The 14351-nt window shown below is 40.6% G+C and overlaps 3 protein-coding genes across 3 annotated transcripts; all 3 read right to left on the bottom strand.

Annotated features, from left to right (window-relative positions):
• Positions 1 to 66: 66 nt before the first annotated feature.
• c1qtnf9 (C1q and TNF related 9) lies at positions 67 to 1407 on the bottom strand (the record flags this gene model as incomplete). The annotated part of the gene is made up of 3 exons (XM_080049847.1): positions 67 to 836; positions 1049 to 1111; positions 1221 to 1407. The coding sequence occupies 3 exons, from the start codon at positions 1405 to 1407 to the stop codon at positions 67 to 69; spliced, it is 1020 nt and encodes a 339-aa protein (XP_079905973.1).
• A 2191-nt stretch (positions 1408 to 3598) lies between these two features.
• Positions 3599 to 5217, bottom strand: tagln3b (transgelin 3b). Its single transcript, XM_080049848.1, has 4 exons — positions 5035 to 5217; positions 4077 to 4251; positions 3853 to 3955; positions 3599 to 3765 (listed from the first exon to the last, which is right to left on the bottom strand). Exons 1-4 carry the CDS (start codon positions 5212 to 5214, stop codon positions 3624 to 3626), a joined length of 600 nt encoding a protein of 199 aa, XP_079905974.1. The 5' UTR covers positions 5215 to 5217; the 3' UTR covers positions 3599 to 3623.
• A 2646-nt stretch (positions 5218 to 7863) lies between these two features.
• On the bottom strand, positions 7864 to 13942 carry abhd10b (abhydrolase domain containing 10, depalmitoylase b). Its single transcript, XM_080049822.1, has 5 exons — positions 13830 to 13942; positions 13194 to 13380; positions 9738 to 9849; positions 8729 to 8866; positions 7864 to 8635 (listed from the first exon to the last, which is right to left on the bottom strand). Exons 1-5 carry the CDS (start codon positions 13921 to 13923, stop codon positions 8294 to 8296), a joined length of 873 nt encoding a protein of 290 aa, XP_079905948.1. The 5' UTR covers positions 13924 to 13942; the 3' UTR covers positions 7864 to 8293.
• Between the last annotated feature and the right edge of the window lie 409 nt (positions 13943 to 14351).

The raw sequence follows: 14351 nt of genomic DNA, 5'->3' as shown, positions 1-14351 counted from the left end.
AGGCTGATTTTTATTCAGGAAGTTGACAACATTTTTGACACCACCATAAAAGTAGTAATGCCTTGTTTAAGTCCCAAATATTAAGAATCCAGAGAAAGTAGTGTCATCATCTTCATCAGCAAAGAGCCCATTGAAGAGCTCTCCTCCGATCACCTGCAGCCACACTTTGTCTCCCACGTTCAGGTGCAGCACAGCGCCCCCTGCTGCCTGATCCTCGCTGCTCTGGTAGGTGTCTGTGGTGTGGATGATCTTTTGGTCGTTCTTCATGAGAGCCACCTTGACGTTTCTGGAGAAGACGGTGATGTGGTAGGTGAAGAAATAGGCTCCGGCTGCAGAGCAAGTGAACCTTCCCGTTCTTGGATCGTAGTGGTTGAGCTGATTGTAAATAATCTTGTCAAACCGTATCGGTCCGGTAGCTGGTGGGAGTTTTGTGAGCGTTGTGAGTCCCACAGAGAAGGCACTTTTAGAGATAACCATTGCGTCTCCCTTTTCACCCTTATCACCCGTCTCCCCTTGCAGTCCCCTGTCTCCACGGTAGCCAACATTGCCTTTGTGGCCTGGAACACCCATGTCCCCCTTAGGCCCTGGCCTGCCGGTGGGCCCCTGGGGTCCCTGAATGCCTCTGTCACCTCTCAGACCAGTATCCCCCTTGGAGCCCTCTGGACCGTGAGGCCCCAAATCCCCTTTATGTCCTTGGGGTCCAGGCAGCCCGAGCTCTCCCTTATTTCCCTTCAGGCCAATGGGCCCTTGGACTCCCTGGGGCCCCATTTTCCCTGGAGGCCCCCGATCTCCATTATCTCCCCTTTTTCCTTTGAGCGCTGTGGGGCCAACTGCACCTGTATATGACAAGCACACAAATAAACTTAAGTATCCTTTTAAAGGCCATTGCTTGCTATTCAGTACATACATATTAGCTAGACATTCGCACATTCTTTATATGATAAAGAATGTGCGAATAAAGTGTACAAAGCTGGTTAAAGTAGATTAATATTTCAAGACAGGTACCTTTTCATATTTCAGTATTGCAGTTCATTCTGAAAATACATACCAATTTCCCCTTTGTCCCCTTTGTGGCCATCATTGCCTGCTCGTCCAACAAGGCCTAATTCACCTTTTGATAGAAGAGTCATTCATTATTATCACAAAGTGAAGTTGAAGTGCAAGCCATAGAGTACAACTTGCATAGTTCTAAAGAAGATGCTTTATTCTTCTGAACTTACCTCGATCACCTTTATCACCTCTGAGCCCATCACGGCCGTCTCTGCCAGGTGTCCCATTGTGTCCAGGGTCCCCTGGTATCCCAGGGTGTCCACAAACACAGCCTTTGTTTCGGGTTTCTTCCTGTGAAACGCACCTGACCGCCAATAGAAGGAGCAGGAGAAGAACTCTAAACCTCATCTGCAACATTGTAACTGATGCACCTGTCTTAAAAAATCAAATATTCAACTATGCAAAAACTTTTACACGGAAATAAGCTCAAGCCAGTGGATAGTTCGCCTCATAGTGTGACTCAAACAGGCATACAGTAAACGACTCTTCAAATTGTCTTCTAAAATGCACACTCAAGAGGAGTCCAGTGGAAGAAAAGAAAACCAGGACACAGCCCAAAGAAAACATTAGCTGTTGGACAAGAACTTTGGTCAAAGAGTGACACCAGGCCTCACAGCCATTCCATTGGGCTGACTCTGTTTTTGGCTTACTTATTGAGTCTGTCAGTTACACATCACCTGTGCCCCTGAGATTCTTCTATAGTCTAGTTGGGGCTAATAATAAGCAGAGTGTATGTGCGGGTCAGACGTGCAAAAAGCCACATAGTTTGACACATGTTGCGTTCTTGTAGAGTGAAATAAACAGCACAGTAACCTTAAGCAAATGATTAATCGCTGTCACTACACATGTGCATGGTACTATCTTATTATTTATTGAGCAATAAAATAAATGGCATCGGGTGTGGACGATTTTGAATAATATTAGATGTTTTTTTTAAATCCGAGATTTAAAGGACAGCTCTGTAATGGGCTCTGTGTAGTCATTGGATGTTAATAGCACTCATGTTAATTCATGCATGCTTTTTCTCATGTGCTCTTCAAAATGCAAATAGCCAGTAACAATTGACCCCATAAACTGGATCACTGACATTTGTGGTTCAAAGGCCAACCCAACCTCACTAGAATGACTAACCAAAATGTTTCTTCTTATCTTAATGAAAGTGATGTTAGCTCAGATGTTATCTAGATGCCAAAGTGATTTTAGTGGTAACCATGTTTAGAGCTGACATTTGATTACTGAATTCCCATAGACTGGTAAAAGCTATATAAATGAAATAAAGAACCACTACTATTACCAATGAACAATACAATATAGGGTTTTAGACAAATATGTATGGCATTTTAGACACCCTGCACAAAGGAAGATCAGCTATTAAACAACACTGAACCAGTTTGGGCTTTAATATCTTACTTAAAGTCACTCAACAAGGCAAAGGTTTTCTTGCAAACAGGCTTGAATCATGGCTATACTGGAGGGTAACCGGCTTCCTAATCATTATGCCGGGGCTGCTGCCACTTTATTAGATTGTGTTTAGCGAGCAGAGACGGGAGGGAGGGGCGCAAGGGCGGAGCTGCAACATAAAACCAAGATAAGAAAAAAAAAACTCTGAGCACACAGCATACACAGCTATAAAGATACACAGCTTGTGTTACACAGACTGACACAAATATATGTTCACTTCACATACTTTATTTTTTTCAATAATTCTTCTAACAAGCCCCCAGATATAAATATATTCAAAAATATAAACATGGCAATACATAAAAGTGCACATTCAAGCAATGTCTTTACCTGGCACCAGAAATTGAAATGTCACTGTCATACATGTTGGCTACGGCACAATTTACTTACTTGGACCTAAAAATGAAAACGTCATGGAAAGTGATACAGCAATATATAACAAGCAAATAACAAGGGCATGGCTCAGAAAGAATGAAACTCATTTATAAATTTGAGGCTAATATAACAGGACCGGGTCTCTGTAGTCCCATAACCAGGCACAACGTGAGGTTGATTTGGTTACATAGGATACTGCAACAAGTCTTCGGACAAGATAGCAGAGACATCGTCAGTCATTGAGTTACATTAGGTTTAAGGCTAAATAATTACACAGTAACAGATCATCTCAAAATGAGGAAAAGCATACACAGAAATAAATACCAATAAATATAATAAAACATGCTGGAACAGTGGCTTACAGTATTTCCGATTTAAGATGTATATAACACTGATGGCTTGTTTTGTATAGCGATTTTAATCTTATCTTTAATTCTCTGTTATACCAAATTGATGTTGAAAGGCTTAGAGTTCCACAAAGTAATAATTGGACATGGAAAGTTAGGAAACACAGCTGGAGAGGGAACAACACAGAAAGCAGGAGCGAGCAAGGAGAAGGAGCAATTGACATCATTTTATTAGATAAAAACACTGTTTGGGAAAGCAGCAGTTCCAGGGAAATTGAGGTTAAACATGGCAGGTGCTACAAAGGATATGGAGAATATGTGGATACAACTTGTGTGTGGTGTTAGTTGAACATAAGGAAGCGGTGGGAGCAAGGTTAGCTCGGGAGTTGTCTACATGATCTGACGGTGCATACCGTAGCCCGTCATTCCGGATTGAGAAGCCCCACGGTTGCTGCCCATCTGCAGGCCGATCAAGTTCTGGCCTTGGCGGAGCTGCTCTTGGCTGAACTCTCGCCGATACCCCTGGGCCTTTCTGTACACCATGCACAACAGTAAAGAAGGTGAGCTCCAACAACATCAAGCACCAGCTGTCTGAAAATGTGAAGCTTTTTATATTTACCTGTGAAACCAGTCTCGGTCACCTCTGTAATGACCGTCGTCCTTAGTGACTGCCAAGCTCCCGAGAGCCATAAGAGTTCTTTGCACTGCTGCCATGTCCTTTCCTAGAGCCAAAGCAGAGGGACAATGTTGTCATGACGCTGCTTAAAATGGCAAGAAATCAGTTAAATAAACGTATACGACTCCAGCAGCGGATGGAGGGTAAGTAACAAGAGGTAGAATCACCTTCCCAGAGGTCCACGGTTTGGAATATGTCAGTGGTTGTGACTCCGTAAGCTTCAGCGGCTTGCAGGAACTGAGAGATCTTCTCCATTTGTTTGAAGGCCATCTGCGTATCAGGAATCTTCTTGATGGGCTCCTTCCCCCTCGGATAAAGGCTGTTGATGAGCCTACAGAGGATCTGGGAGAAAGGAGAAGAAAATAAATGTATTAAACTGCCAACAAAAAGGCAAAAGAGGGATTAAAAAAAAGGTTTCTGCCATGCTTAAATGCCATAATTAATATTTATTTTGGTGTCATCTATGTATTTCATCTTCCCTTGTCAATTTATACTTCTGCCAGCGATCCAAAAAATGTCCATGAATAACTATTGTCATGCCTCAAGATACGGGGTATAGAAATGCATTTGAATGTCACTGTGAAAGCCGATACCATTTACAATGTTAGAGTCAGTGAAAAGTCTGTTGAGTCACTTGCTGGTGCAGAAATTCCCAGCCGGTCCTCTTTGATGGACTTCCCTCAATGAACATTATTCAGCTAGAATGTCAGGCAAGAAGGCAATGCAGCACTGTGCAGAGTGCATTTCATAATTGGTTGTTAATGACGTCTCATAGTGCAGAGCATTTTCAGTGTGGCGACCATTTCCCATAAAAGGCTACAGAATAACTCGGTAAGAAATTCTTTGAATGAGAACCATGGACTATAACAGATTGGTTCCCATTTTCAGCGGGTAGTGAAGATAACAACCAAATATAAGGAATCAATACTTTCACTGTTAACTTATGCTTTCAAATATAACTGGGTACGTAAATCTGGTTTATTATTTCACTTTTTACTCTTTAAAAAAAAACTTAATGGGCTATTTAAATCCCAACAGGGCTGATAAAATCTCTTTTATTGTAACTTAAATAATTCATCAGTAGGCCTAACTCTATTTTTAAGTACAGGTTCTGCAGCCACTCACGGTCCCATCCATAAGCCATTTCTGGAAGTTCTCTCTGCCCGCCTGCGGCCTCTCCAGGTTTCCCCCGCACTGTGCCACCATCCAGTCCACCAAACGCTGCTCCAGGTCCTGGTCGTACTTCTGCTCGATCTTCTCCTGCACCTCTCGGCTCAGTCCATAGCTGGGCCCTCTGTTCGCCATGGCAGCTCTCACAACACTCTGATATATGTAAGGGTATGGTAGCCCTGAAGAGGACAAAGAGTGCACATGAGGCAGACATATCACTACTCTGTAATAAACTGACAGAACACTCAATACACATAAAATAACTTCCTCCTAATGTTACCATATACATGTTGGAGGAGTAGTGTTTAGTTTGTCAGGCCTATATGAGATTGTTTAAGAGACTAAGCCTACTTTGTAATCTACCCCAGTTGAATGCAAAATAACTAAAATGATTTTCAGTTACTTTTTCCTATTTAACTAATCTGTTGTATTAAAGCATTGTCATAAACCATCTCCATGTCTGATGAAATGCCATCTTTAGTGTCTTTCCAGCACCTGTCTCCCCTTGCAGCGCATCTCTGGAGGCTGTAGCAGGGAAGGGTGTGGTCCCTGGATGCCGTCCCGTACAGGGACAAGCCCTCTTATTGCTATGGCAACAATGAAGCCCGTTTCCGGCACGCTGTGTGCAGTGATGCGCTGAATGAGATGGTTCAAGTAGGCTATGACCTCCAACTGGCTCTGACAGCCATCACGGCGCAAATTAAATCATCAAATGTGTTTTGTAAAAAGTTCTCCCTCTTACAAAGCATGCATTCATACAGTGAAGAACCGTTTTTCTATATTTAGCCCTCCAGTTTGATTAAATTACGTCACCGCGTATGCCGCATGTAAAAGGTTTGTGTTAATTTCCTTAGTTGGTTGACTTCAATGCATATTTTGATTTTATTTGACAATGTCTAACATTTAGATTCAGTAAATTGAAATAAAGTGCCGACATCTAGGCTAATGCTACGGCAGCACATTGCTGCGCACTCTCCAGCTTGTAATAAACATGAACATTCTACTAACCCAAAGGCAACTGCGCAAAGCTCACTAGCTGCGACACTGTATCGGGAGTATAAACATTATATTAACATGCCATGCACTCGTAAGCAGTTTTTTTTTCTTCCGTTTTTTTAATCCAATAAAGACTGCATGCACTTACTGAAGAGGAGAGAGCGGTCAGAGTGTCCGTGTCACTGTGTCAGTTCCGCTGAGCTGGGCAGGGCTGAGGATGCTGAACTGCTGAAGCATCCATGAAGCGCGTTGGACCAGGCTGGGTATGGATTGTCCGGGAGGGGCGAGTCACTCGTTTTATACGCCAGCTCGTCCAGGAGGGGTCCCTAGAGACTCTCGACACAGACCTGACACCGCTTCCGGACAGTGACCACTGTTATAATGCAGTATGTAGTGGCTCTCAGCAAACCAAGGCACATGATGAGGCCAATTTAATTGAATTATTCTTTTAAACTCAATACTGGACATGTATCCACTGTATAATATGACCCCCCTTACTGGATGTTCTGTTGTCTTGATTGAATAGTTGCTCCAACCAGTTGGTCTCCCTCCTGATTTATTATGTTCTGTTTTACTTCTGCACAAGGAAGCACTATAAAGCTTGTTTGTTCTTGCGCCCATCTCTAAGTTACAATAATAAGAGACATTTGCTAAGTGGATTAAGAGTTTTTTTTGTGGTGGTTAAATGTTCAAAGAAAATGCTGTCTGCACAGTGTCATGGTTCAATATGAAAAGTGAGATTACTTTGAAAGCATTGCCTGGTAAACATAGATATGTGGAGCAAAAATGTGTAAACACTCACTACTCACTAAAAGTAAACTACACTATGGCCACATGCAATGCATTTTTGCACCATCTCTTCTGCCTGTAATAAAATGTCTCCCATTTTATACTGCTGTAAATTGACAATTGATTTGAGTTCTGACACATGAAATGACTGACTACATAGCTCAACTATGAGTTAAAGGTCATCACTGCAGTTAAGTGGGCCTGAGAGAGTAAAGTGGTTGGTTTCGCCCCATTGAGCACAGTGCAGCTAGTGGCCAATTACATGTTAATAATCAACAGTCCACTGGCTCCATTCGGCAGGCCTCCCTATGGCTAAAGGCCAACAGGTATGGGAGAGTCATGTAACAGAATGCTCTGCTAGCGAAAATAAACATCACATGGCTGTAGCCTACCACCCTAGATCATTTTGACCCACTATATAGATCATGATTTAGTGGGTTTACATGTTAGTGTAACTGGCAAATTGTGTTCTATTCAGTGTTTTTTTGCCGTTTGCTCTACCTGGAATTGCAGAAAAGTGATTTTGAAATGCCTTTTATAATTTTAGTAATCACTGTGATTTGATTTGGGGTCTGGGTTCATAAGAACCATATCACAGTATATCACTTGGAAGAGCTCTCAGTTTCCTACCACTGTCTTTACTTTTAAAACTTTAGTATTTTGAACGCATTTTAATACTTCACATTAAAAGGTGGAGTCAGTGATTCTGGAGACGGCTTGTTGTCAAAATCAGTGAATATCTCATGATCCACTTAATGTATCTAATGTGTGTGTGCCCTGAAAAACATCCAGTTTTAAAACAAAGCCTAGACTCTGTAACACCAGATTTTTTTTCAGCGCACACACAGTACAGACAGGTAGCAGATCCAGAGGAGATATTCACTGATTTTGACAACAAGTGTTCTCCAGAATCGCTGACTCCACCTTTAATTAACAAAGTTGCTGTTTGTTAGGTGATTATGTTGTGTAAGCTGTAGCAAAAGACAGAGACCTGCACTCTAATGTGCAGAGGTTTTATTGGCCAAAATGGGTGAAAAGTGATTGAAAAAAGGCACAGGAAAACTATGCGTCTAAGAGGAAGGGGGAAAACAAACAAACAAAAATAAACAGAGGCATAGACAGTATAAACGGCAGACCTAGTAAAGGCCAACATAACACTCCGTATAATAAACTGGAACACATACAAATGCAACCTGAAGAAATTAGGGAACATCTAGCAAGAGAGCTCCCTACCAAAATAGTGTGTACTGTAACGGCATGTTGAATTGACAGATGAAGTATAGGGAGAATAACAGAGATGGATAAATGTCCTATTTGGCAGAGAAACATGCCATTGGTTTGGTAAATCTCTTGAGGGCTGACCCGGTAAACACAGTCCTTCTTTCCTTATCTCAGCAACCTCTCAAGCTCACTCATGCTATCCCTTTCCTCAGACCAAAGTAGTCAGCTTGTCTATGAGATCATCAATAGTGTAGACCATGAGCTTGATGTCGTCCTTGTCAGACATGCGGTGCTGGCCGTGTCGCCGAAGGATGACGTCCACATCGGGGCTGAGGACGCGTTCTGCCACCTGCATGGAGATGTGCCAGGGGACGTCCTCGTCTTTCAGCCCGTGAATGAGCCGTACGGGACATGTGATGGGGATGGGACTCTGGAGCACGCAGTGATTTTCTGCCTCGCGCAGAAGCTCCATGCTTAACCGGTACACACCCTCTTCCGAGTGTTTGGTGGGCACTATCCATTCACCCTTCTCCTCAAACTCCTTGCGTGCCTGCACATTAAAACACAAGACAATGCAACTCAGAGAAAAAATAAAATTGAAATGAAAAAATGCAAACCTTGAAATTAAAAGAAATGTTCCTACCTCTAGGGAAAGGGAGTTGTACACTGTGACAATGTGATCTGCGGCAGTGGAGATGCCCACAAGTGCTGCCATCTTCTCTGGTCTTGCGATGGCTGCCAGCAGCATGAGCCAACCGCCTATACTGGAGCCTACCAGTATCTAGAATGAAGCAAAAATACCATACATTTACTTCTTACTAAGAATGTAATAAAAATAACTATTTGAAACACTATAAAGACTAAATACAACACCCAACTCACTCACGCAGTATAATGATAGCAGTGGAATACTAATGCCACAGTGCCATCTTCTGGAGACATGGTGGAACATACAATAAATACTAGAGGGAAATTTGAAGGATTCAATTATTTATTCTGCTGTTCGACCAAATTAATTTGTCCGTTGTATAAATCCCTTGTTTGGATTTATTTGGCGAGTCCAAATTAAGTTTTAAACAGAGGTAATTTTATTGTTAAAAGCCCTTTCACACCCAGCACAGATACAAGTCTGGAACACGTTACCCGTCAAAATCAAATTAATAGTACATGTAAAGTTGTTCACAACAAAGGTCAAAAATGGGCTGAAAGCGAACCAAGCCTATACCCATTTAAAAAGGTGGAAAAAGTGACATTGTGTTGCTTTAAAACATCCTGTTCTTTTGAGTTAACGCATGCATATTGACCAAATATAATCCTATACATTTAACACTGAACTCAAATCAATGTTTTGTGAGTCCTGCTTGTTAGAATACATCTATAGATGTTTTCCTTTTATGACAAAAGTCTCACATGATTATCTAGGTTAGTGACCGATTCTGAAAGCTTAAGTGACGTTAAGTTACTGTTTGTGCAGAAATCAATAACTGATAACGTCAGAGCGAGACGCTTCACAGGGATCTGATTATTTAAAACCTGCACTAAGTATGAATGCACTCTCCACTCCAAGCCCATGTTGAGCTAAGCTTTCATGTCTTCATTGATAAATGACAAACAGTGACATATACAGGGCCATGACCCTTAGAAATATTTACCTGTGGCCCCTCTACTAACTCATCCAAAACATAAAGGACGTCTTTTTTCCAGGTACCAATGGTTCCCTCTGCAAGCACCCCCTCTGAGAGCCCATGACCTGTGTAGTCAAACCTGGGAAAACATAAATAGAACATCCTAATGGGGTATCGGAGGGTAAAACAAATGCAACCATGAGAGGGCAAGGCAAGAGAAAGGGTAATTTAAAAATAATTTTATGAAATTATGAGTAGTATGAGTAAATAATCATACTACACTGCATGAGGCTGTGGAGTTTTCAGTATAATGTAACCACATCCTTTATATCTAACCACTCCAGACCCAATCTGACTTGGATATGGTTGGAGGTATTTTTTAAATACCAAAAAAAATCATTCAAAAAATTAGACAATTAAAAGATTGATTTTAGATATTCATGCATAATTGCTAATATATGGCATCTCAGGCATTACCAGTTGTTACCTTTATGTTGTCCACATCATTGTACATCATATGATTTGGCTTTCCAATTTGGAAATTATTGAACAGAACTCTGTTCGGTCCTTTGAGCAAGCAAAATGTACTTTTCCAAACCAAATCCACTACAATATATTCTGTATATAGTCTGTTATCTTCGGGCATAATGTTATTTAAAAACAAAGTCAGACAGTGGGACAAAACAGGGTGCAACGTTGAAAAAATACAAACCCTATGTTTAGGCAAATTAAATTACATGTACAGTCATATGAAAAAGTTTGGGAACCCCTCTCAGCCGGCATTATAATTGACTCTGCTTTCACAAAAAAAAGATAAAAGTGGTATGTCTTTAATTTACCAGGAACAGCTAAGTACTGGGATGTTTTCCAAACAAAGATTTTTTGAAAAGCAGTATTTGGTTGTATGAAATAAAATAAAATGTGAAAAACTGGCTGTGCAAAAATATCGGTACCCTTGTGGTTTTGTTGATTTTAATGCCTTTAACAGCATGTAAAACTGATGACTTTAAACACACAGTTGGTTGGATTATGTTGTTAAGCCTTGAACCTCATATAATTGTCTGTTTAATCATGAGAAAATGTATTTTAGGTGCCTAAATGCAAGTTGCACTTCTCTTTGACTCTCTGCTGAAGTGAAACAGAATGGGATCATCAAAACAGCTCCCAAAAGATCTGAAAAACAAAGATTGTTCATTGTCATGGTTTAGGGGAAGGCTACAAGAAGCTTTCCCAAAGGTTTCAATTGTCAATTTCGACTGTAGGGAACGTTGTCAGGAAATGGAAGGACACAGGCATAGTGGCAGTTAAACCCAGGCATGGCAGACCAAGAAAAAAACAGGAGCGGCATAGGTGGAGGATTGTGAGAATGGTTGCACACAACCCACAGATCACCTCCACAGACCTGCAAGAACATCTGGCTGCAGATTGTGTATCTGTACATCGTTCAACAATTCAGCGCAATTTGCACCAAAACATCTGCTTTTTATAAAGACCAAATAACTTAATTTTTGTCTCATCAGTCCAAAGCATTTTCTTCCAATATGAAGCTGGCTTGTCTAAATGAGCTTTTGCATACTCCATGCAACTGTATCTGTGGCGTGGGCGCAGAAAGGGCTTCCTTCTTATCACCCGGCCATACAGATGTTTTGGTGCAAATTGCACTGAATTGTAGAACCATGTACAGATACACAATCTGCAGCCAGATGTTCTTGCAGGTCTTTGGAGGTGATCTGTGGGTTGTCTGCAACCATTCTCACAATCCGCCGCATATGCCGCTCTTGTACTTTTCTTGGTCTGCTAGACCTGGGTTTAACTGCAACTGTGCCTGTGTCCTTCCATTCCCTGACAACGTTCCTTACAGTAGAAATTGACAATTGAAACCTTTGGGAAAGCTTCTTGTAGCCTTCCCCTAAACCATGACAATGAATAATCTTTGTTTTTAAGATCTTTTGGGAGCTGTTTTGATGATCCCATTCTGTCTCACTTCAGCAGAGAGTCAAAGAGAAGTGCAACTTGCATTTAGGCACCTAAAATACATTTTCTCATGATTAAACAGACAATTATATGAGGTTCAAGGCTTAACAACATAATCCAACCAACTTTGTGTTTAAAGTCATCAGTTTTACATGCTGTTACAGGCATTAAAATCAACAAAACCACAAGGGTACCCATATTTTTGCACAGCCAGTTTTTCACATTTTATTTTATTTCATACAACCAAATGCTGCTTTTCAAAAAATCTTTGTTTGGAAAACATCCCAGTACTTAGCTGTTCCTGGTAAATTAAAGACATACCACTTTTATATTTTTTTTGTGAAAGCAGAGTCAATTATAATGCCGGCTGAGAGGGGTTCCCAAACTTTTTCATATGATTGTATGTATCCAACATATACTAAGCTACTGAGCTAAGGTTTGACACAACCTCCCAGCTTTTGTCCTTTTTATCAAAATTGACTTTTTACCTTGCTTCTCCTTTTTAGCTTGCCATTCCTTATTTTGTGTCAACTCCGTCAGACACCAAAAAACACAAATAAATGTTCCCTCATTTTATGCTAGACTCATGAGATGTATAGTGATCACAAATATTCACCAAAACACCACAAAAAAATATTTTCAAAATGTATATGAATATACATGTTTTTGATATCTGACGGTGTTGACATATTTAACGTTTCTTAAACAGAACAAAGAGTTTTTTCTAGTAGCAGTTTGGTTTTTCTGTTGATGATAGGTGCTAGTATGAACTACTTCAGGAAAATAAAATTATCAAAACATTTCTTCAGAAATTGTAAGTCGGTGTTGACGTATCATGGTTGTGACGCAGGACTTTCAAGATTTGTAATGTAAAATATTCTAAAACTACAACACTAATCTAAACCCGTCTGACTCTAATGTACTCTGCACAGATAGCGTGTGACAATAGGTCCTTCACCGAGACAGCTGACCCTCATATTGCCTGATTTTATTACATTTTAATGAAATGTCTGACGCTGGCGACAAAGTGTCCCCCCACTTAGTCGTAGAAAACATTTTTTTTATTGATGATATGAGAGATTATTTAGTGTTGCCTTTGATGAAAAAAGCTAGTTTTTGGTTTTATTGCATATGAAACCTTCTCTGTGGACACAGTTTTTGACGTCATGAGAAGATAACAAGTGTCATACATTTGACATAATAATAAAATTAAATTTAAGGGTATAATTGTGCTCCAGACATTCTATTCTTATTCCCTAATAACATCCACAATTTTAAATATTTTTATTTTGAAAGAAAACAGCAGTTACATTTTGTCCCAGCCTTTTGTCCTGGTTCTCAAGAATCACTGATATACATACGTACATACAACTGTATGTACGTCTATGATTCATAGTGAGACTCTTCACATTTTTGTTTAGTCACATTTTCTGCTGCTTTGAATGATATCATTCAACAAACTCAAATACTCAACTACTATGTAGTTTAGGGTGGGTTTGGATGACTTACCTCAGATAAGAGTGCCCTAGTGACCTACAGAACTCCTCCAGTGACTCAGCTTTCTGCCCACTCATATTGGAGCCATATCCAGGGAGGAACACCACACCTGGGCTCTTGCCCTTCACTTTTCTGTAGGCCAGCTTTGGAAGGTCTGGACGTGAAGCATACTGAACTGTGGACTTGTGTCTTCTGTCTCCTGGTTGACAAAGTACAAAGTATTATTGATATGACATGTTATGTAAATTATTCAATATAAGGTAGACATATCAGTTTAATGAGATTAACAGCTTCACCGAATACACCTACAAGGCCTATATAAGAACATATGGCTCTTATTCTATAGACGTACAATTAAACCACACACATGGGTTCTGGGGAAACAGCGTGGGGAGCAAACATACGAAGAGTTTAGCCACAATTACAAACCTAAATATGGCTAATTATTGTTGAACATGTTATCAAATACTACGAGAACCAATGTGGACGGCCCAGTCAGTTGCGCAATGGCAGCACCGTTTACATGCCCTAAATTTCTAAGACGACGCAGTCTGTGCGCCACACCCCCTCCTGTGAGTCTTAAATGCCCTTGTACCAAACTCGAGCATTGTGAAATGAATTTCCCCTAAAGCGGAAACTCGAACAAACCTTCGAGACGCTTAGAAGACAAAGCAGCGAGTCCTCCATTATTTAAAATCTGTGAAAGTCCTCTGCGGCAGGACCTCAGCGCGACGGCTGCCATACTGCTCCCCGACCCACTGAGGAAGTATCGCGAGAGTGGCACAAAGGAATCCCGTTTACTCACAGAGCACATTGTAGTCCATAACCACAGTACCTACACTACTTTACACTACAGTGCCATGGAGCAGTGGTGGAAGAACTATTCAGACCCAGCAACACTAGATTGTCATCATTTTAGTCCATTACAAGTTACTCCTGCATTCATGGCTCATGTGAACGTTATGTTTACAGACACAGGTCTGATGCTGCACACAGTAAACATAAACATAAATAATTTAATTTAAGTAAAGGCAGGTCAAATAAATTGAATAAACATTTTACAATAACACTTTATAAAATGCTAAATATGATATATAATATAATATCTAAATGTTATAGCATTTCTATTATATACATATATTATTACATAGCATAGAGGATTTGCATTTG

The sequence above is a fragment of the Ammodytes marinus genome (assembly GCF_949987685.1).
Source record: "Ammodytes marinus genome assembly, chromosome: 21".
In the NCBI taxonomy this organism is placed as follows: Eukaryota; Metazoa; Chordata; class Actinopteri; order Uranoscopiformes; family Ammodytidae; genus Ammodytes; species Ammodytes marinus.
This window is presented reverse-complemented; position numbering and strand designations above follow the sequence as displayed.

What these genes read in the sequence shown, in the direction of transcription:
- tagln3b (XM_080049848.1), bottom strand. Translation starts at nt 5,214, where the DNA reads ATGGCGAACAGAGGGCCCAGCTATGGACTGAGCCGAGAGGTGCAGGAG. An exon ending in AATGGCTTATGGATGGGACC is followed by an intron (nt 4,252 to 5,034) that starts GTGAGTGGCTGC and finishes CCTTTCTCCCAG; the next exon opens with ATCCTCTGTAGGCTCATCAA. An exon ending in GACCGAGACTGGTTTCACAG is followed by an intron (nt 3,766 to 3,852) that starts GTAAATATAAAA and finishes CATGGTGTACAG; the next exon opens with AAAGGCCCAGGGGTATCGGC.
- abhd10b (XM_080049822.1), bottom strand. Translation starts at nt 13,923, where the DNA reads ATGGCAGCCGTCGCGCTGAGGTCCTGCCGCAGAGGACTTTCACAGATT. An exon ending in CTAGGGCACTCTTATCTGAG is followed by an intron (nt 9,850 to 13,193) that starts GTAAGTCATCCA and finishes ATGTTTTCCCAG; the next exon opens with GTTTGACTACACAGGTCATG. An exon ending in ACAACTCCCTTTCCCTAGAG is followed by an intron (nt 8,636 to 8,728) that starts GTAGGAACATTT and finishes TTTAATGTGCAG; the next exon opens with GCACGCAAGGAGTTTGAGGA.